At 35.5% G+C, this 24539-nt stretch overlaps 1 protein-coding gene across 4 annotated transcripts in view; it reads right to left on the bottom strand.

The window, feature by feature from the left end:
• Window positions 1-24539, bottom strand: part of NAALADL2 (N-acetylated alpha-linked acidic dipeptidase like 2) — a 416888-nt gene that overhangs the window by 164830 nt on the left and 227519 nt on the right. For all 4 annotated transcript variants that reach the window (XM_069864505.1, XM_069864506.1, XM_069864504.1 and 1 more), the window contains exon 4: window positions 15385-15504. In XM_069864505.1, coding sequence (XP_069720606.1) covers window positions 15385-15504 — 120 coding nt within the window. The remainder of the gene's footprint in view (window positions 1-15384; window positions 15505-24539) is intronic.

The raw sequence follows: 24539 nt of genomic DNA on the forward strand, positions 1-24539 counted from the left end.
TTAAAATATACAGAACTTTACTCTGGAAAAAAACCCAACCATATGAAAACAAAAACCCCAAACTCAAACAGAAGCTCATGCACTACACAATGTCATGCTGCAAGGCCATACAGTGAATGAATGGTCTGAAACAGAAATGAAGACAACATTCATATTCCCTGGTGTTTAGCACAGCACAGTAATTTATAGAAAATCATGGAACAGTTCCAAGTTCAGACAAGCATTTTCTCATGCAACATCTTTCCAAGTGAGGCAAGGAGTGAAAACAGCATAGAAGTGTCTATTCTCACTTATTAATCCTTTTTTTTTCTGGCAACAGATGGGCAGTGATGACTAATCTTTGTACTTACCATTGCTTGTAACTGGCCAATTAGGTGAAAAGAAAGCCAGTTCAGGGTTACACAGAAAGCTTATTTTTGCATCATGTATTAGTAAAAAATGCAATCACAATCATTACATTTATAATATTAGTAGTTAGTAAAATCTCTGCGACTAAGTCTGCATCTAATTGCACCAGCTTTGTACCAACATAACATGCTCAGTTTCAGTAAACCTCAATTGGATCAGAAACTAAGAGACTCAGGCTTTGTAATCCTTTATGAGTAGTGAACCTAACTCTCTCAGGAGACAGAAAAAATGCTTAATATACATAAAAGTTATTCTTTTTGGTAGTGAATGCTAAATATTAATACTAAAATAGACAAAGCACATAATGAATAAGCAATTGCAGAAGTAGAGACAATTTAGACCAACAGAAAACCAAATTAATTAATGTCTGTTTCCAACAACAGCCTACATGTCAATAGGAGACAATAAATATCTAAGTTGTTCTGTTAAGATACTTAAAGCAGAATGACAGGGGGGTTAAAATCTAATTTGCCTTTGGGGTTTTTTGCCAGCATCTATTAAACTGTCTTTTCAGACAAGATTTCTGAAGCAACTGATCTGTTCTTGTGACATTCTGTGAAGATACTGAGTTCAGAAGGCAGCTCTGACAGTAGAATCTTTCTCTAACACAGCTCAGCTCTTCACATTCCATAAGATAAATCTTTTTAGAAAATAACCTAAAGTGTACCTTACAGACATTTATTTTAATTTCAGCTTACAGTCACTGATGTTATGCTCCAAGCTTACCATCCAAGAACTTCTCTGGCTTTGAGTACAAACACTTGGGTAACTTCTGAGCACCCCCACCTCTGTATAACCCTTGTTTCAGAAGCCATATCAACAAGCTGGAGATGGACAAGGACACTATAAAACAGGGCGCTAAGTCAACAGGTTTTTAGTGGTTTGTAGAAAAGTGGATAAGAACAAATTATTAAAATGAATTGATTCTCGTACCCCAGCTGGAGAAAGAACTTTTATGATTAACTTAAAATGAGGACAGAAAGACTTGAGCTTAAGCAGCAAAGAGGTCTGCTTTCCAACAGTGAGCCTGAATTTTTCTACTCTTTGGTCTTGACATTTTTTAAAACACTTATTGCTGTATAGTATTCTGGAGACCCAAACAATTTTGAGAGTGACCGAAATAGCTCTAATTTTCATGGAGGTACTGTTAACTGACGATCAGTTTTCTTGGATTAACCTATTTACTTAGCTGGCCCTTCAACAACAAAGCAGTCAATAAATTTATTATTATTCCTCTGTTGCACACAGTGTTAAGTTGTATGTATGAGTGTAATATTTTTTAGGAAAAAAAGGCATTTCAACTTTTTTCTATGCTTTGAAATGTTTTGATTAAGAAACACAATGTTTCAAGAAAGATATTTTGAATCGCAGATCTTGTAGCAACCAGAAAGCAGTAAAGGCACATATTTGACATCAGAGATCTTTGACAGTACAAAGTCTGTGGAATCCCCTCAAGCTATTTGCTCAATTACACTCACAGTTCAGAATTTACATATCTGTGATAGATGTACTTCTCTCCAAAGGCTCTCACTCAGCTCCACGTTAGAAACAGATGCAAGAAGATATGAACTTTTCTATGGACAGATGGATAACTGTGTATAAGTTGGATCCAAACTGTACAGATGCTGGTGCAACACCAGTAAGTGGATACTTAGAGCAATATACAGCCCCCTTTTTAATAATAGGAAAAATGCTGTTTAATTTGCCTCTAGAAGTAGCAGATGAAGTATATATTAAAAAGAATATTTCAGAGAACATGTTTTTTACTTAAAATATGTTTCACTTATGACATTTCCTCCATGTATTTCTGTTCTCTAAAATTGCTGAATTTATTGCTTATTTATTCAATGAATAATTTCCACAGCCATATGCTTTCTAGGTCTATATGCAGCTTGTGTTGCACAGCTTCATTCATAATACATAAATTTACTAATAAGTGCAAAAGTTCTATTCAGACAGTAGTAAAATTACAACCCATATATTACCACACTTCTATTACTGACATTACCACTTCACATCATCCTTTTTCCTCAAAATTTCACAAAGCAATAAACGTCATGTATTGTTCATCGGCATAAAAATCTCAGATGGTTTCAGCTAGGAAACTGGCATGTAAGTATCTCAAGATACAAGATAGATAGCTTTGTCCAAACATAATTATTAGCAAACTGATTTCCAAAATCAGGCATACTGTTTGTAATTGAATTGACTCAAAAGTTAACATGGTACCATTCCAAAGACTTAAGTCAACACCAGAAGATACAAAAGGACATGTTGCTGCATCCTTAAGGAAAAGACACACAACTGTCTTTAAATAACTTTGTTGGGTTTTTTTTAATGGGTTCTTTTGGCTTTTGGTTTGGGATTTTTTTGTGGGGGAGGGGCAGTGTTTTTAGTTTTGTTCTACTTTTTTACTCTTGGAGTATAATTAGAGAACATGATAAGAGCAATGTTAAAGATGCCTTCTTCCCTTGTATTTATAGATGTCTATAGAGGCAAACCAAATCATCACGTAAAGCACCATGGACGCGAAACATCATGTAGATGCCTAAAAGCTTAAAAGACTAGTGTTTGTAATAAGTAGCAAAGCATTGCCAGAGTTTAAATACACATTTTCCCAAACGTGCAATACTATATCAAGTAATTGTACATGTGTGCACAGTGGGACTCATCCCTCATCACCACAAGATATTGTAGAGGTAAGTACAAACAGGCTAAGTAGTGGAATATAGCGGTTATTGGAACACTCATGATCATAATTAGATCAGCCCAACCACATTCTCTACTGCAGAAAATCACACCACCATCGACAGACATTTTTGTGGAAGGTACAGTAAATAAAAAACCCCAAAATAAACGACTTTGTACTTGCTTTTTAACTCATACGAGCCATGCTTCCCCTAAGCATAAGCCGTGTCAGGTAAAGATATCGGGCTGCCTGAAGACATTTCTTTCTGTTAAGTTCTTATAGTAAAAGATGGAGACTTTTTTCTGGTCAATAAGAACTCCTTGACAGAAGATGAAGCAGACGATCATTCTGGATGAGTGATTGTCTGTGTGTACCACCACGACAGTTTATGGTAACAATATTTCAACAATAACAGTACTATGCTACGGCCATGACCTTATCATCATATGAGAGTTTTACTGGAATAAACAGCAGACAGCGCTTCTTCTTTTGCTAAAGGGGACTTGCTACTGTAAAACATACTAAGCAACACACTTAAATATGTTCTTTACAGTAAATGAAGCTAGTTTTAATATGACGAAAGATAAGGATGCATTTCTACATTCTTCTAGAGCAAAAGCAGAATATTAGAACTCTCACTATATAAAGCTTCCCTCTGTAGTGACAAATAAAGTTTCTCCTATTAACAATCCAACTGAATTTGGAATTAAAAAAAAGGTATTTTTTTTCCAAAATTAAATAATTTACTTTAAGTTTTATTCTACTTGTTTGTTGAACAGAAAAAGGGATAAACAGGATATTTAAGATATTCTTCCTCTATTACCACTGCTATCACTAAGAATTGAACAATTCTGCACTTTCAGTAGGTCAGAAGCAAATCATAGTTTCTGAATCTGTATGCCTTGAAATTGTTTAATTTTCAAGCACTTTGAATGGGAGCAGCAGATTTAGTTCTTGCAACATTCAATTAATTTGTATTGTACTCACATCAAAATTCATCCCAGTCAGGTCTGCAAACAATACTAATCAATAAATTATCACTCTAATAAAAACTGTATTTAAAAATGTGAAGTATATTTATGAGACTCATTTTACTCTTGCAAAAGGTACAATTTTTTCTAGAAAAAAATCTCAAAAGGTGCAGATGAAAAAAAACACTACAGGCATTTGCAAACAAATTATAGTGTATCTACAATGTTGAACACAAAATACATTTCTGGGTATAATGTCCTCACATTCATTTTTTTTAAGTGCCAAGATCTCAACCTCTTGTATTTAGCTTGTTTCTGATGGATTGCATTGCAGTGAAAATGAACAAATTGTAAATTAAATGTTCTAGAGTAAAAATTTCTGTACTTTCATCACAGTTTGTATCACCCTTTCAATGCTGTTTTGTTGGCTAGGGTAAAAGCCACCTTTTAGAAGTGCTCCCCCTTAATCCCAGGAGTGAAACACTGTGAAAATATGGCACTTACACCATTGATATTTTTCAAAACAAGAAAGCCATATGTACACCATTTTGAATGGGTCTGCTGCTACATACAGTTCTTGCACAGAAAAAGGAGGCTAGGTCACAACTTTACTGCATTCCAAACATCTTCCCTGTATCTCGTTTTTATGGCTGGTGCATGGCACCTTACAGTGGAGACAACTTGCATTGCCAGGCATAGCAAGAGCCCATGAAGCCCATAAGCCTCAACATTTCTCTGATACTTGAAACAGCAGATCTAACGTATCATGCATTTATGTGATTCACTGCATTGCTAACAGAATCAGAAATTAAGGTGGCATACATGGTTGCCGAGAGTCAGCATTTTCTACTGCAGTCAGATACACAGGAGTAATTTATTTCTAGTCTACCATAAAGCTTTCTTAAGCCTGGTACCCAAGAATCACCTGAACTACAAGATTTAGACCTCCCTTTTCCTCCTATGCTCTATAATACGACAAAAAGGAATGGGTCATGGTCAAGTGGCTGAATGAATTACATGTTATCATTTTTCATCTGAGATCACAGTCTGTCTGAAATGAATTGTCAGGCAAGTTCCCCAATGGACATTTTATATCATAAAGCCATCACCTATAACTAAATACTGATAGAAAAGGAAATATAGTCAGTTTCCATTCTAGGGAAAACCAAGACTGACTTCAAAAAGAAAGACATGCTTCTTTCTTATCAAAAGGGTGGTCTCTCTAGGTCATCTCAAGGTCACTTCTGAGGCTGTGTGGTAACACTTTTTATGATGCCTGCATAATATCCTAAGAGTGGAAAAACATAAATAACCAGTTCCACTGTCAATGCAGGCACCCCTCCAACCTTCACAAAATGCAAATACTCTGTCCTCCATCTAAAATATTATCTGTATCTAGACATAATTGGGCTATGTGCTCACAAATCTCAGCTAATGTACACACTATGATTATTTACAATTACAAGGCATTCATCAACAACAGCATGAGGGGGGGTTCATTCTTTTTTGGGTCTTTTTGTTTTCTTTTTTTTTTTTTTTTAATCTGTTGAAGAACCTGATACTTGGAGAAATTTGAAGTGTAAAAGTGATATGAAATTTGGAACTATTAATTAAAAACATTACTAGTTATTAATGGCATCTTAAATCAATTAAGGAAAGCATCTCCACCCAATTTTAACCTAAGGTTTCAGTGCCTGTGATCATGCAACTTTTGTTTTCTCTCCCAATGCACAGAAGCTCAGGAATCTTTTTGAATGCAACATCCTTGACTGATCACTTGTATCAAAAAGCCTAAAAGCATTTTTTTAAATCAACCAGCATAAATGATCCAAACTTCCAATATGGGAAATTAATTGTTCTCAGAAAATTGCTTAGAATAAATTCAATACTAAAAAATCACCAAAAAAAAATCATACTCAAATCCCAAAGCCACTTAAAAGCATAAGAAAACAGGAGGATAACATACAAATTGAAACAAGTTGCCATTGATTTAGGGCTAGATCTATACAAAACGGAATAGAAGTTTAATTTTGTTGCTCTCTGTGAATTATTCACTCAGACTTAAACATGAAATTAAAATGCCTAAGAACTCATATTGAAATGCACAGTCTTTTCCTGTTAAGTGAAAAATATGTTCATTGTGCGAGAACTGCCTTCTGCACAGAAGGTTAGTTTAATGTTTTGGCAATTGAAATTAAATATTCCAAGTGGCAACTGCTGTACTTGCAAAGAGGGTGCCAATTACATTTGTAGTGATGGACATGGTGTTTTTCTTTTCAAATTCATGCACAGGCATCAAGAGGCTCACATGACTCAAATAGATGTTTTGACTTTGGTGTTATATGAATTCTCCAGTATTAGAAAAAAAAAAAAAAGAAAAAATATAATGTTAAAAATGCCACGCCCCTCAAAAAAAAAACCCAAAACTTTCTGAAATCATGAGGACAAGCAGTTGTACATTTTATTCAGCTGTGTTCCATAAACATTCATCTACAGATCTGAAAAGCATGTGCCAAATAACCCCAGGGAAAATAATAAAAATCTTCCATAGGCTACAGAATGTAACAGATAAAAACCCAGTTCCACTGATGCCACAGAAAAGGTTGGGTATCAGCATTCAGCAAGACCACATTTCTACTCAAAGTTCTGTTCCAATGCAAACTACAAGTGTATTTGAAAGGACAGAATTCAGATGTTCATACACAAATCACAAGTGCTGATTTTGTTAACCCATTCTCACAGATAAGTCTGTGAAGCTGTGCAGAACAAACCAAACCAAGGTCTGGCTTGGGCTATATTTCCTGAACTGCAGGACTAGCATCAAAGTTATTTCTATTAAGAAACCTACTGACTAAACTAAATCTTTTCTTACCTAGGTTAATGTAGCTGCATTTTAAAGGACACATCACAAAATAAAAAAAGAGCCACAAGGCATGAAAATAATTCAGTAATCTGTGACATCCTGGTTTATCAAGTAAAACATTGATTCTAGGAATAGCACTATTTACTTCCAAAATCTCTTTAATATATCTCTTTAATAAAGGTTTACATAAACATTTTGTTCAGGAGGAATGACATGTAAATAAATGGATTATTAAGAAGTAATATCTATATATATATAAAAATATCCCTTTAATGAAATAATAAACCAGTAACAACTGCAGAACATGCCATACAATTCAAACTGCTACAGAATGAGGGGTCTACATACAAAACATTTGTTGCCTAACGAAAGACCTTTTCTTCTCATCATTATTCCAGAAAATACAAAATAACCAGCACGTACAGTCCTGGTCTTCAATTACCTTTCACAGAGTTATTTAAGTGGGCAGTTCTGAAGATTAATGGCATGGGTTGCGTTGCTGACACTTTCAAAGAATCAAAAGGCAGATAGATCTGTTCTGGCAGGATAAGATTTTATATACTCACTCCTCCTCTCTACTCAAAGCTCCTGTATCTTCCATTTTCTTTTTCACTTTCTTAGCTGTTCTTGAAATAAGAGTATGTGCTGGAAATACAAGATGGGGAAAAAAAAAAAGGGCCCAGATAATTTGTCTGTCAATGGCTCTTTTGTGAAGTCCAAGCTCAACTAATCTGAAGAGCCAGCTCAATTAGCAGCTTGGGTAGAAAAATTGCTTACAATTCTCTATATAAGCAGCAGAAAAAGTGCAAAGACCACTTGCAGAAGTATAGCTAATGCATCTGCAGGAAGAGCAAATTTAAAATGTCTAGATTTTATGACGGAAAGGCAAAATGCGTAAGTCTTTCCTACTGCCATGTACACAAGTAGCTCATCAGCTGTGTGGATTTAGGGCTTCGAGGTACAAATTGATGCAATGGATTTCTTTGCTCAGCTCTGCTTCAGAACAATTGCCTCGCAGCACAGCCATTTCACTTGACTTTGCATCATTTATCAGGACATAGCACTCAGACAGTAAATTGGATGATTGCATTTACTGCTTACTTTTTAAGGGCTTGATAAAATAGAAAATTATGCTTGGGCTTCACACCTCTAAAACCCAACAAGAGCTTCAGAAGACCCCAGAATGAAATTTTTATGAGTCAGCCATTCTCCATTTTTGAATGGAAGCCACTTACTGTCTCACTCAATTTAAGCCTATTGTACTAAAAGGAGGAGACCTGCTATAAAATGGTTAGTCCTTTCCCTCAGGAAATAGTCATTCATAATGGGAGCTGGACTAATTTTTCAAAGGATGCATTAAATATATGTAGTGAATGTGCAATTAAACACCCAATTGACTATATGAATATTTAGAATTATTTTCCCAAGAGAAAATTAAATGTTCAGCACAACTGAAGATAACAGGACTATGTATCCCGTTGAATAGCTAAGAATTCATTGTTGCATTCAGTAATGGGACTTCAGGAACTTCTGTATCAATCCAGAACAGAAAGAGAGAACAGGAACTACAGCTGGGAATACAAGTATAGCTGTAAAATGGCAATGACTTCTCAAAACATTCAGGGAAAAGTCTGTGGCATGAGAAATGTAGAATAATCAATATCTACTTTTGCTCATTAACTTACGTGTCCCCTTGTTTACTCTACTAATAGCATATTTCTCTTTCCATTCAAACAAATCCAGGGATTTTTAATCAAAATGGAAATGAGTAATAACCAAAAATCCTTTTACTGATGCAACCAAAATGTTAATTACTTGAGAATATTGACAAGTTGTGCTACAATTATGCTTCCTTTCAGACATCAATTGCTTTTCTCCTACTCCAACACATTCTTCTTACTTACAAGAATAAATTACTTTCCCCCATTTATATCATATAAAGCAGGAATTGTCACTCTAGTTTTATTTACTGCAGAACATTTGACTAAGGGATAACAGACCAAATTTTTGTCAACTATTTCATATTCATCTGGACAAGAGCAGACTAGATTTATAAGTGTACTAGCATTGCTTCACTTTTAGGTGGCACAGGCCACAAAACATCACCCTTCAAATGCTTGATTAAATACAAGGTAAACTGACACAGTCAAATTATTCCGAGTAGTAACAGTCTTCTTGGAACCAAACAATAGAGCTTGGCACGATTAGGTTACAAACACCAATACAAATCCAATTTTTTAATTTCTTTTTTTTAAGTCAACTACACTATGAAGTCAGTATTTCTCAATTTTCATTCCCCTAGTACCTCACAGGAAAAAACTGTATTGCAATGGGTACTTTCTTTTTTTTAACTATGTTTTAAACTGAGTTTACTAATAAAAAATTAAAACATGACCTTAAGATGAAGCATTAAGTGATACATCTGTGCAAAGAGACTTGTTTTTTTTAACTTGGATATGTGCACTTGGTTGGCTAGGGGTGGATTTCTTAGTCACCCCAACACAGAATAGATTTATGATATTGAGGCAAGGTGCCTCCACAATTCTCTAACTAGTTATTATGGCTTGCTGCTTCTGTTCAAAGGAATAAGAAGCATTATTATCAGTCAACACAGGAGGCATATAAGTGAGAAGTACTGTTACTACAATTTGAACTCATTTTGGATATTTAAGAGGAACTCTTGGAATTTTGGGAATAAGAGATGAGATTTTAAAAAGAAGTAAATTAGAGAAAACCTGAGAAACTGTATGTTACTTTAGTGGATGTTATTAGGTGATCCCTTCATATCCAGATCTCCAGGTCTATCTTTATACACTCCTGTGACTTCCATCCATACTACCTATACATACCGCTTAAACTTTCAAGAAGGGCTTTGGGAGGACATATAGTATCAGCAAAAATCCCACAGGAATCACATGGGAAATGGGCATATAAGCACTTAAGCTCCCTTGAAAAAGAATTCCACTCTACAAAACAAAGAAACAAAAAAAAGCCAGTGTACTTATTAATGCAATACATTCCTTAAATCCATTTTGTTCAATATAGTTTATATATATACATACACACACAGTGTGTGTATATATATTCATACATATACACTTATACATGTGTGTATATATAGGAATGGAGGAAGGAATGGAAGGAGAGACAGAGTGTACTAGTTAAATGGAGATTTAAAATGTAATTCTCACAGTTATCTGTGATAGCAATAAAAAGTACAAGAGGGAAAGACATAAACAATGCAGACAGTAGAAAAGTGAAATTACTTTTTCCAATGTAAACTTATTTAAAACTAACACAGATATTAAATAGAAGCCTTTTTGCAAATTGCCTTTATTCTGGGACTCAATTTTCCATTTAGTAAATCCTTATCTGTAAGTGCCTGCCAATAACCTCGGCATAAACCTGCAAGCATCCACATTTCTAAACTTCATGACAGTTAAAAAGCAATTTCATGAATATTTATGAAGGCAGTAAATTATTAAAATAAATATAGATATTTACACATTAGAACAACATCTTCCTTTAATGGATGTGGAAAAAATGTTAATATATGAACATTCTAAAGATGAAGTGGTTTGGCCTTCAGGGCTTTTGTTACTCTATTAAAAGTTAATTTAGGACAGAAATTATGGCTTTTTCTTCAATCTCAACTCCAAAAGATTAAATCATGATCAAGACTCACAATGTTTCTCAAAAAATGAATCTGGTGATGCTATTTCCAGAGGCTGAATATTGGAACTACTGTGAAGTTCTCCCTGAAAAAAAAGCTTCTCTCTTCTTGTATGCACCCACAGTGGTGACAAGCTCTAAGGGAGAGGAGCTGGGTGCCAGTGAAGTGTTTTTTATCAATCTTTATCATCACTCATTTTATACTACTAGAAGAGGATGCTTCTGTCTGCAAATATAGCAGACAACTCAAACTTTACTCTTTAAGTTGGGGTTCAGTACCACAGAAGTGATTTTCTTAATAATTTCTAAGAAGTTTCATCATCATTCCCCCAACTATGTATCCTCCTTATTTTAAGGACAACAGGGAGCCTACTCTGAACTCCTGAATGTAACAGGCTCCTGAAATCCACCAGTGATTCCAACAAAGTATGTTCCACCACAAGACACATTTTCCTTCTAGCCAGAACACCAGAAGGCAGTCACTTTCAATCTGAAAGTGTGAGGAAGTAAATACTCTTCTTTTTTTTTTTTTTTCTATGACAGTTAATTCCAGAAGATGTGCTTCATTTCTGTTCTACGTTTGTCTCACTTCAGCTTTCTCCTTAAGAAAGATTTTCTTCTTCCTTAATCCAGTCTCCTCTTTAATCAGCAACAATCCAGCTCTCAATAGTGTCTCAGACTAGTCACAAGATCCCTTTAGGAGTAGCTGTAGTAGGTTTTTTTTGTTTTCTTTCTGTCAGTTATTCATGACTGCACCCTTTAGCCAAAGGTTACTAGCATCGTGGCTACAAGAAGTTAAGTTACACCATCGTGTAAATATACACTGGATGCTTCACCGCTCAGTTCACTGGCTTACTTTTAGCTAGTATAGGAAATTGTCACTCCAGGTGCTGGTGGTAGTAAATTCCTAAAAACTTCAGTTGCATTTGAAAATTACTCTGCCTTTGCTGTACTATAAATTGCTCCAGCCCTTTAATCTTTTCTATCATTCCTTTCTTGCACTTTTAATATTAATTTTATAATAAAATAAAGAGCCTTGCACCCTTACAGATGTTAACACTGCCATATTAATGGTAAAAAACCTTCCTAAACCTCCACTATGATTCACATATACATTAAGACATAACTCTTTTTTTATCTATTCTTTTTATCACAGCAATGTAAGCTCTATCAATTCTTTTTATTCTCCCAGAGTCAATGCTCTGTTTGATACTTTACTCTACTTTAAAGGTAGGGTCGATGGTCTTTCTTTTTGTGTGTATAACTTACCATGTCGCTGTAGTAACACATTCTTTATTTGAACAGGTCCAACTTAAGGGATTAAGATGTGTCTGTGTGGCTCTGCCCACACTGTAAGAAAATTGCCCACTGCCATATCTGCTGCCCTTCTTGCCCTGATCAGACACTACGTTCTGTAGAACAGAAATTCAACACTCCCAACAAAATCTGAAAACCACATTCAATCGCAAAAATAACTTAAGGTCAGATTTCTACAAATCTTTTTCTCACAAAGCAGCTTAATTTATGAACCTTACCAAATTTAATCAGAATTATTCATGTTAAGGATTCAACTGCATATTCTAACAGTAAATTAACTTCAGGCTTTTCTCCATACTTGAAATTCTGTGTATTTCAATTCCAAGTTACTCCAAGCTCCATATACCATCTATTGTTTTCAGTGTGTCTGAAGATATGAGAGATGGGTGCAGTTTGAAAGACTGAAAGCAACTCAAAATTATTTTCAACCTCAAACCTCCTCCAAATTTTGTACCCCATCTGATTTCTATAACATACCAAACTAAATCTCTACAGCAAAAATATTGTCAGTAATATAATTATTTTTCCAAATATTCGAATTTCCATTACTTGGACTTATTTCTATAAATTATGCCCTTGTATATCAACCTGCTTTCTACCAGCATATACTTCTTTCTGTTAATGCAATGTAAAGACTAAAGAAATGTTGTTCAGTTTTCATGGTGAGTTTTCTGTCTGAAATAAATAATAAAATTCTCCTGGCTATTTCCAACACACTCAATATGGAGAGAAAGAACAGCCGAGAGTGGAAAAAAAACCCAGGCAAATTAAAACACAAAAAGGGAAAAAAGGAAAAGCACATGAAAAACAGCAGTTGATGATGGCAGTAAAAGAGAGAGGTAAAAAGCATGTCCATGCAAGGGAAAATGCAAAGCTGAAAAATAGAGGCATGATTAGAAACTGTTATGAAGATGAAACCTCAGTGCAGTATCTACAAAAATAAGACCGAAATCCAGAGTGAGACATTTGTATTATATAAAGTAATAATAATGAGAAATTAAAGAACATTAAAAAGTGAAAAATACAAATTAAATACAGAAATTAGAAAGAAAAGCCACAAATATATATAGATATACACACACAGTGACAGTTCTGTTATGAACTAGCATTCTGTTTTAATGTGATGTAAAACCAAGCACATGGAAGACAGAGATAAGGAAAATAAGCAGAGGGAAGTATCTGCTGAAATAAAAATGTGAGACTCAGTAACTACAGAAACATAAGCATTAGGGGAAAAGATACAAAAAGTAGATTTAATGATGAGATATGGGGCCCATTTAAACTAGCAGGACTTGCTGTTTAAGGCAATCTTTCTCTTTCACTTCAAATATTCCTTATGAAAGAAGAAACTATTTCTGATATCTTCCTACATATTTTATCATACTTTTAATAACTTACAATTATTTCACAAAGAGACACAATTTATATTCTAAAAAAAAGAAAGTTTACAACCTCAAAAAGAAGAAATAACAAACAAAGGGCAAACTTCCTACCTGCAGGAGCAGAACAGAAAAGGTACGTTTGGGGAGTTGTATTTATGGCTCAGATCCTGAGCATGCAAAGATCATACCACGCCTCAGTTCATATTGCATAACAGACTCTGAACATGCAAATTGGAAGAGCAGATGAGGACCAGAACTGTGGTTGATATACATCAGCCACAATTAGCATTTACTTCTTGTGACCAGACTACAGCTAACCCAAAATAAAAGTTCTTGAGATGCACCCTGTCCCCAGCACCAAATGTTTTGCCCTATTCCTTCAAGTGGCAATATTTGCTAATTCAGATATAATAAGTGCTTACAGGAACACAAAATACATTGGCAAAAAGGCCATCTCATATACACTTTAGACAGAGCTACCACAGCAAGCTTTGCATCTTTTTAAAATTCCTACTTCATAAGTCCCAACTGCCGTATCATCATTTTTGTCATTTAGCAGCGAAATGCAGCATTAGACCTACTGGTGGAAACGATGCACAACAGCCAAGTTCCAACAATGATAACTGACCTTTCACGGGCACAATTAGATTGCATCTAAATAGTATAAATAAACAGCTAAAGCTACTCAGTTGAAAATGGCATTTTTATTCAGACAAATATTGTTCCTACAGAAAAAAAAAAACCGAAGTGGTTATTTTCTGAACCTGTGTGGTGGTCCCAATTGTGCTTTCTATGGTCAACAGAGCAGATCTTGATTCTGTTAATTATAAGACCTGGAGTTACTGTTCTTTTATAATTGCTTTTGTGAATTGGGAATGAATAGTTTAAATGTTTACTGGGCTAGTGTATTTTCTGAAAGACAAACCAGCATTTTTGTTTATAAAATATCTGCAATAGAAGGCAGTTACTGACATTTAGAATTTAAATGTGGTTTATACATTGAGTCTATTACGTCTAAGGTACAAGTGGACTAATGAGCTCCACCCCTGCACTCTCTGCCAGGGCTGGAGTTGGAGGAGAAAGAACAGACACAGTCACTCACACCCCGCCCTCCCCACACAATTGCAACCAAAGAAGAGGGAAGAAAGGACTCAAAGAAAAAAACGTGGTTCTCATTCTCAACTGGTCGTAACCCATCCATAGACCAGTAAATCCAAGTGATTTTACAGGAGTGGCCGACCAGTAAAGGCAGTGGGAATAAATGAGGGTATTTATGAGGGTAGCTTGCTTACGCATTTTACACAGCAAAACACCACAGAAGTTAATGCTCTTTTCCAACTCCCAGTCCCCTTCTTCCCACTAAGGTGGTAAGGACGGCAGAAAAGAAGCAAGGTGGCAAAGGCAAATTCTCCACAGAGTAGGGCATGTCATGATGAAATCAAGTTATGATGTCATTGCTTAAACAAATCCATAAACAACAGTGTTAGTCCTAAATTGTACACTACCAGTTACTAGCTCACAATCTCAGTGCTGGCAGCAGCACACCCACAGCACAGCGCAACACGCCGTGCTTTCAACACAGTCCAATGGCGCTGGGAAGGACGCACAGAGATTGAGGTCTGATGAGGACACACTGTGCTCTGCCTCACACAGCACTGAAACTACAGCCAGCAGGCCAAGCTCTACGCAAAATTTTGCAGAAAAAAAAAAGACTTCAGTGCAGTGTTATACACACATTTTTAGCAGACACGGATCTAACCATTCCTGACCTCAGCGGCCTCCTTTTCCCCTCTTATGCTTTATTATTTCTTTTAGGGACTTCTTTATTTGTCAAAAGGCTTAGAGTACACTCAGAGAAAATACAGTATACTAGTGGGGCACTGTAAGATACACGGCAAAATAAATAACTAACACACAAAAGGCATTGCAGATGAAATTGGCTAGTATTGAGGACGATTCTGAATGCCTGTAAATCCTGATTTATTGGGATAGAATGGAAAGATTTCTGGTTTGGCATTCTGAAACTGAAAAAAAACCCCTGAATAAATAATGTGGCTAATGTGCAACAAGCATTTGACTAACCTTATAAAGCAAAGGTGATTGTCCTAGCTTCAGAAGTGCAATTTTTTTGGTCACGTTTGTAATGGATTGAATCCGGATCAAGTCTTCCACGGTGCCATACTGTACATCAACAAGTTCTGCCTGCAAAGAGAAGAAAAAGTTCAGTCTATACCTATAACCATGCATCATTAGAGGGGCTCCTGACACAGAAACAAAGTTTTTTGCATAAGTATGAGCACACGAGCAAAGTTCTAGATACGTAGGTTGTGTGAGACTTCACTAGGTTCCTAAACACGAGTATTTTAGGGATGGATTTACCCTTGTAAAATTGTATCTGAATATTTTGTCTGAGTTTGCACCTCAACATTTAAGTTGAAATCATGCAAAAATTTGGCCAAGGTTCCTGTCTTCTTAAACATTTTCTTTTAAATTTTCAAATTAACAAGTTCCTAAGTCAGTGTTGTATAACCAAGTATTTAGAAAGGACAGCCAAAGTTATAAAGCACTTCTGGAAGAGGCAAACATCAGATTTAACACCAAATAGTGAAAGGTAGGAAGACAAAATTTTGCAGTTCATACAATTTCTTCTGAAACGTGGAGATTTTAATATCTAAAGAACTTGAAAAGTAAAATTCAAATGGTGACTATGGGCTGAAATCCGATTTTTTTTTTTCTATGTGATTATCATATTTTCAAAGCATGATAAAATCAAATGAAAAAGTTTTTATAGTAGTGGAAGCTATTTTGTATTTTCCTTAATCTGACGCCTTTAGTTATAAAGAGTTCACTTCAAATGAGGAAAGGGTATTAACCAGTGTACTTCCTTAAGGTTCCCACAAATTGCACCTCATTCCACAAATATCAGCTTCATTTTAATGTGTATCTACAGATATGTCAATTGACACACTTTGTGCAATAGTGTATCTCAAAAGTCTCATGGCTTGAAAATTTATATTTAGGCTGATTTCTGTGGGCCTCTAATCTAATTCCTTTGGACCGAATGCCTTTCCCACTTACCCTCAAGCAAACAAAAAATCAAAGCTGCCATCATTCGTATGAGAGAAACTACACTGAATTTTCCTGAGGCAAAATCAATACAGAAAGATATAACATAATGAAGTATCAAACCATTTCCTTCTACCGTATGCCTGTGTGAAAATGAGATCCCTGCCCATCTACATTCATGTACTTCTCTTCACATCATTTTTGCTAGCTGCTTCTCCAGGGTACTATCCACTGCCCTGTAAACTACAAAACTACATGTGCGCACAATTATTAATGCATTTAGCAACTGCTGTTGGATGTTCTCAATTAATTGATGGATGCAAACTGCATCTTCAAGAGCTGCTCACCAGTCTTCCCTAGGTGACATATGAGCTCAACAAGCCTAGGCTGAATAAAAAGCCCTACGAAGCACAACTCATTTTTTAATTATGTGAGAACAGGAACTTCACTCCCTGCTGCCCCAAATATTCTGTAAACCATGTCCTTTGCTCCAAATGTTAAAAGTAAGACCCAATGCCAAAGCTATTGAATACACTCATATATTGAGAGTACATGCAAGCACTCATTATATAATAAAAAGCAGCTGGGCATAACATAAAAGTTACACAGCCTTTCATTACACATCTTCCACATACGTCAAAACTCAATATATCACAATTCTTTCTTTTCCACTTGAACTTGAAAATATGTATGACCTAAGCCTTTTGTTACTGTCCAGCTTTGCGGGTACTTGCAAATTTATATTTCACTGTAATTTCAAAGAGATCTTTGACCCTTAACTTTACCTTTTTGGGAGGTAAAAATATTGCATGTGTCTACCAAAGTTAAGTTATCATATCCTGGTAACTTCACATATAACCTAGCAGCTGGAAGTTTGCACAGGTAACCTCAGATCTAACTTCACTTAAAATAACAAAATAAACCCGGAATAAAGTGTTCTTTTGAGTAAAACTATACATGGTTCCTCTCCTTCCAAACAAAGTCAATAACCCACTGGAAGAGCTTAGAGCAAAGTCATAACATTGTGGTAGTACAGTTCGAAAACTAATAGGTAAACACTAAATAACATAAATAGTTTTAAAATTATTCCTACACTTTCCTTTCTTCTGCACTTGAATATTTTTGTAAAACTCATAATAAAAAGCAAACTATTTTTCACTACTTTTTAATAACATCTCATCAAATACTGTTCAGCAATGCTAGCTCAGAAGAGTCAGTTTTGTTCTTATTTAATACACTGGAGATCAACTAACTGAACTCTTTACTGTTAAGAAAAAAATAAAATATTGAAAAAAATCCACATTTACAAAAATGTTACAGAACCCTATTAAATCCAAAGAGTGCTACCCTCTTAACAATCCATTGAGAGATTAACAGTGCATTTATGTTACATTAGGTTCTATTTTAGTCATGGCATACCAAACACCTCCAAAAGCGCATAGAGATTAAAATCTTCATTCTTTTAGAAATGTTTACAACATGACATAATCTTCATTTCACACATTCCAGTTTTTAAAAAAAGCAAAATACCCCACCCCAAACTACCCACATTTGATAAACTGCTTTCCTTTGGTAGGATAATTCTGTTCAAAAGCAAAAGAGATCTCATCCTTTTATCAGGTGCCGAAAAAGAGTACTTGTGTACTTGGTTTAGATATGCGAGGGTAAATCCTCTTACCTTAAAACTGGGAAACTGCTAAAGAATGACTTGTTTTATCCATCTGAATTAGGTACTTACTCTTTGGATTGCTTCAAGCTATGTTGTTTGAAAGAGATGACTATTTAGGAACAAATTGTGATGTGCAATATGGAGTTCAGTAGTATTCCTTCATGCACGAAATGAAGTAGGGATAGGTAATAAAATAAACATTTTTAGAAAAGGTAATTATTTTATGTTAGCGTTATTATTAGTTGGCAAGTCCCAAGACGATGCTCAATGAGTTGAAAGCATTCTATCTTAAAAGCTTGATAACATTCCCCCAACATAGGCAAAACAAACACTCTGAAGATGTCACAACCAAGACAGTCAAGGATCTTCTCCCAGTTTCTTCTATTTGCCTCCAAAATGAAAGAGAATAAATCAGTATTCCCCATCCGGTCACGAATGATAAAGAGTATGTCAGATATGGGAAAGGAAAAGTATGAATAGGTGTAAGAAGTAGGCACCAATGGAGGTGTTGAAGATGCTAGATACAGTTTTAAAATTCTGCTCCTTGTGCAAATGCTACGGTAGCTCATAATGCATCTGCTCTAGCTATCTAAGCTGGAAACCCCAGGGCAGAAAAGCACACCTAAGCAAACAGTTTTACTGTTTCATCAGAGAATACATTAAGGTCAGTACTGAGTAATCTCAAAGAACTCTTACCTGAAATGAGTAAACTTACACAGAAACCAAAAATAAAATAGCATATACAATAGCTGTGGTGAAAAGTCTTCTCAATTTTACCTAGTTTTAGTGCCAAAGTTCAGTAAATTATTAATATATTTTATCAAGTACCGATCTGTTGACTCATTAATGAACAGCTGCACAAACTATTTGGGTGGTCAGGCCTGTAGATGCTGAAGCTACGAAAATGACTGAGATTTGTTAGCAAAGTCAAGATCATATTCCTGACAGTTCTGACTTCTCCACCAGAAGTGTCAGAAATGCATGACCTAGAGAAACTCCAAGTATTGAAGAAACCTAATACTAAATGCTATATGTACAATACATTTAGGATTGTTTATTCCTCAGAATTAAGACAATTTCTCCAAAAGACATATATCAATACCTCAATTCTGTAACCGCTCATCCCCCTCTTTCATTGAAATCAATGCCCTTTATTTGTCCCTCAATGTTCAGCTACTTTTTTCAGGTTTTTCACACAATAAAGGTAACAGAAACATCCAATGCATGATCAGTCACAAGTAAACAATCCCCAACTAGCCATTCTGCCCAAAGAAAAACTCCAAAATCTATTTGCAAATTGTATCTGAGAAGACAGTAGGACAGGAGGCTAACTTTTAATTAAATACTTCACTATAATTTATTTGCACAGCTCTGAAATTGAGGCTGAAGGCAGCACTCAGCAGAGCATAAAAGTAAACTCGAGCTGGCTGTGGATCAAAGCTGGACATCAACAAATGCAAAGAAAGCTGCAAACATAAAACTAGCTCTGCTCTAAAATTAGAGAAAATGAAAAAAGAAAATGGGACAAAATGAAGCTGTGCTTAAGTATGCCAAATAATACGTTGGTGTAAACTCTAACACTTTCCGACAGGAGCTGCTGCTCCCAGTTCAGCCAAAAGCATTCCTCTGATGATCAGTGAATCACAACTATCTCCCTGTGATTGCTGCCACCCAAGCTTCCTTCATTGTCCTATTGAACATGCAAGAGACAGAATAAATACTCACAGCCATCGTTTATGTAATTACTGCTTTTCTACAGAAATATTAATATTCAAATTCATCTTTCAAACTTTGTCCTTTACTCGGTTCCAGACAAAAAGAGGGACAGAGAGGGACCTTCTATGCTTGTGGGGCTTTCTGCATCTGATACCATCTCTAGCTCACTCGAAGTGCTGAAGACTGAGCAAAGAAAACAACGTGCCTGTCTACTGGTTTCTTCTATACTAATGGCACTTGGTATGAGTATGATCAGTCAATTTGTTCCTTCATGGTTAGTCTGCTGAACGCAAGTCCAAGTGCAATAAGTTTTACTTTGTTTTATGTCAGAAGTCCCAGCATTATCAGAAAAGGAAAATATCTTGCATGAGCAAGGGTAAAATTCAACATTTAGTAAAATAAAGACAAGTCAGACACAAGACAGACAAAACAGGAATGAACTTGAGAGCTATTTTCAAAAGAGAGTTCTCAGGGTTTTTTTCATATGAAAGAATGTGGTTTTTTTAGTGTCGCCTTTGCTATAAAAGCACAATTCATTTTAGAACTCAGTTTTTGTGCAAACACTATAATCTATTGTTTACAATAATTTCCAAATAACACTACTTTTGAAATCCCCTGGAGAACTTTCCATTCTGTTTTGTTTTCTTTATGAACAATTTGGTATAGGGCGTGAAAAGCCAAGCATGCCGTCTTCTGGTAGCAAGTATTACTTACAATGTTCTGTGTGTCCTATGACACTTGGCCATTCCCAAACTACCTGAGAAACCTTTTAGATAAATTTGGCGTAATTACACCAACAAACCTCTGTTGATATCCTGTGAACGATTAAACTATATATTTGAAAGTGAATTCCCCTGCCTTCCTGGCCAAATTTGGACACCACTTAGCCAGGCTCTGTTTCTGGTAACTCTGTCTGGTAGCAAATGATTCCCCATCCTTAAGATTCTTTTCTGTCTTACTGGAAAACTGGAACAAGAACAACAACCTTAAGCCTCAAAAAATATTAACCTACTGTATTTCCAAGCAACTGTCTCAGGCCAGCCAAAATGAGATGATTTGTACGATATGAATCTGAACATGTTGTCTGAGCCAAAAAGAGCAAATCATTACCTGTTGCGATTAATTGAAGCCAATTTTGCTCTGTTACAATATTAAGTGATGCACCTGACCAACATCATCTGGGCAGGTTTAAAATCACAGAACTTCAATACTGTTGCACATAGTAAGATACGTGTGTGAAGTCATTAAATGACTAGTTGTTTTTATGTACAAATATTTACTATTCTATAAACAGATACATGACATTTTTTCTTTATGTTTGCTGGCACCTTGCTCTATAGAAGTTTTCTTTTTTAACTTCAATAGTTCTACACATAGAATAAAATTCCAGAGTAATTCAATATGACTCATAGTGTCACCTTACAGTCAAAAAAGGATTCTTTGTGTCTAGTTTTTATTACATAAAATTGCATACTACCTTACAATGGCAGCTAAAAGTGTAACTTGTACCAAAACAGGAAATAAAACAAGATGTCCTTTAACCTTAAGGTTGATCGAGTTTGGTCTTGCAGACACATTTCACACGCACTCTATTCTTCCTTGTCCTATCTGTCCAGCTAACACAGCTCCAAGCAAGGCAGGGCCCCTCTGAAGCTTCTCCTGCAGGTTGCTTTTGCTATCTCAGTATCATTTTTAGAAAGAAACTGCGGTTTAACGTGTTAGCTTGCTTACTTTTTACAGCTTATATCAGGTTTTTTGTTTTTTTCCTACAAACTCCCAGGGAGACTGAATTAAGATTGAAGCCTTTTTATAGCCTACAGAAAAGAACCTTTTCTGTGTTTTATGGTTACAAAGACCCAGATAAATGTGAGCTGACATTGCTCAGTTCCCTGTTGACAACACTCATCCTGTCGACTCCTCCCTTTATAGCCATTTTCAACTTTATTTTTCTTCCTTTTAATTCATTCATTCATTCTTCTGCCCCCCACCCTCTGTCCCCAATCACATTCTTCCAGTTTCCCTTAAGTAGAAAGCAAGCCAATGCTTTAGTATAGATTCTTACTTCATGATATCCAGTGAGATATCCAACCAAGAAATCTAGGGTTTTTTCTCTTTTCTACAAAGACTGAAATCCAGCTCTAGTTTTTCAAGTGTTCTGAAATAACATATTCTTATTTTCAGTCATACTAAATTGATATTTATTCACTTTAAAGTCCCTATGAAAGTTGTTTTGATTATAAAACACTGGACAGGACACAATGTCATTTGAAGTCTAAAATCCTGTCAGAAAATTTATTATTTTAAACTTCCATTAAGCGATGCTGATTATTTGTCATCTCACAAAGCTCACTAGTGACAAAATTTTAAATTCTAACTATTCTTTCTTATATATGTTTAATACTATTTATATCTTCCTATTTATAATAGTTTACCACAAAGATATTTAGCAGCATTAGTCTCTAAAGCATAAAGTCACATTGATCACACTTTCCTAAGCAGAAAAATAATCTGTACTCGCCAGCCTATTTGGTTTAGCTTATTCAGAGGTAATTATTCATGCAAATATACATTTACAAATTACACAGACTAAGGGTAAACCAAACAAAACAGAATTGTTCAGCTGTAATATGGCATCTTAAAAAAAATCATAAGCTACGTAAGTACACAGTTAATTATAATGGTGTGATTTAAAGTTGGGTATAATTTTTTTCAATGAAATGGCTTTATGTCAGAATCCAGTCTTATTATGTCAGAACTCCACAAACTCTCAAGGCCAGACTGCAGTGAGCTGGAGGTTTTATTGGTTACTCTGAAACAGAAAGAGTGAAAGCAAAACATCCAAAGGCTGTAGACTGTCCTCCTTCAATGCCTATTATATTATATTAATTATATTATATTATATTATATTATTCTATGTTTCAATAAAAATCAGGTACTCCCTCCTATAGTAGCTGCAACCATAAAGTCTTGCACCTTACAGAAGGTGGTTAGAAATGCTTTATAAACAAATAGGTTCTGCAGGTCGCAGCAGAAACTGCCAGCTAGGTACCTACTGAAGGGATGGATCCATCTAAAGCGGGCAGGAGAGGCAACTAAATGGCACCAGGCACACTCCCCTTCACCCCTTCATAGGCTCAACATGAAAAACAATGAAACTTGAATTCACACCTACAAAACCAGAGAAGTAATCTCCTGTCTGAAATAGTAGGTCATAAGAAGAATGTCCTGTGAATACAAATATCGTCTATCAAAGACGGAATATGTGTGCCAACTGCAGCGACATATTACATGGAAGTGCTTTTGAATCTAAGTAATATTTAAATACTTCACTCTGTGACTATAGTACATTTGTTATTTTAATTTCCTGGACAGTACTGTTTCAGATTTGTTCAATTGTTTAATTTTAAGAGTTAGTCTGGCTGTGTCAAAACAAAAATATCTAGAAAACAGCCTTATAATTTTCAGGTTTTCATTTTTTTTGCCGTGATTTGGAACACATTTTGAAACAACACAGTTTTCATAGGATGAGAAGCCTGCTTCAAAATCAACTCTCAAAGTAATGCACTCATTGTATACTGAAATATATATATGGTAGCTATATTTCCATGCACACTTATTATACAATGCATACATGTTGCTACTGCGAGTACGCAGATGCGTAGAGATATAGTAGACATCTACCTCAAAGCTGCACATAATCACGTGTATGTACAAGTGGAGGACATCCACTGCATCAAGAGAATACTTGAACTTTCAGCAATGTCAGTGAGAACTCTATTTTCCAGAGTATAATGCTCTTTCACAGAGTACTTCGAGCTATTGCTTGGCCAAACATCATGTACTTGAACATAATCAGAGAGATGCCCAACCACATAGTGTTGTAAACACAAATTTGAGTGTTAAAGCAGCATTTCATTAAACCTGGAGAAGCAAACCTGCAGTTGTGAAAAGGAAAATTACACCTTTCCTCTTTCACACAAATGTTGTTGTTTTGAGCCATTAAACAGATGTATAGGTCTCTAAATTACATCTGTAGAACCACAACTGGGAAAAACATGTTCTAAAACTGCAAATACATACAGACGACAGAAAAGGACTTCAATGAAAACATGGGATATATTGGAATGATAACAAATTCAACTGGCCCAAATTGACCAAGACAAATATAAGGATGGTCGTATGTGAGAACAGTGCAGCTGTAAGTGATTATACAAGTATATATTTACATTTTTCAATCACTTAATATTTTGGAAAGCAGACTGATCTAACAAGAGAGATGTAGCATGTGATTCTGGTGTCATACATAATAAAGGAAGAAAATAGAGATCTTCCTTTTTTTCAGGCTTTCAAATTTTGTTTTTAAAATGCACTCAACATTTCAGAATTGCCACTTGGTCACTAAATGTGATACTGTGTTCTGCACTGTTTAGTTACCTAAAGGTTTTTATATGGGAACACCATATATCTTTTCTTTCAGGAAAAGCTAACCTTCATTTATAAAATGTTTTATTTTAATTAATAACAGCAAGGATTAAATGGGAGTTTAGCATAGCTTCTTCCCAGGTATCCTTGCTGCAGCATAATTAGTACCTCACCTTTATCCTAAGTCTATCCAAAGGTTAGGGTAAAGGATTTCCTGAACTGTGCCAAATTTCACAGACATTTTGAGCACTCACGTCTGTTAAGTGTTGGCAGAAACTTCATGGACAATTTGTGAACTTGGATCCTGGGCTCTCCACTGAGATGAAAGATCCTGGAGAAAACCAGGAACTCAGATGCAAAGGAC

This window comes from Phaenicophaeus curvirostris, chromosome 10 (genome assembly GCF_032191515.1).
Source record: "Phaenicophaeus curvirostris isolate KB17595 chromosome 10, BPBGC_Pcur_1.0, whole genome shotgun sequence".
In the NCBI taxonomy this organism is placed as follows: Eukaryota; Metazoa; Chordata; class Aves; order Cuculiformes; family Cuculidae; genus Phaenicophaeus; species Phaenicophaeus curvirostris.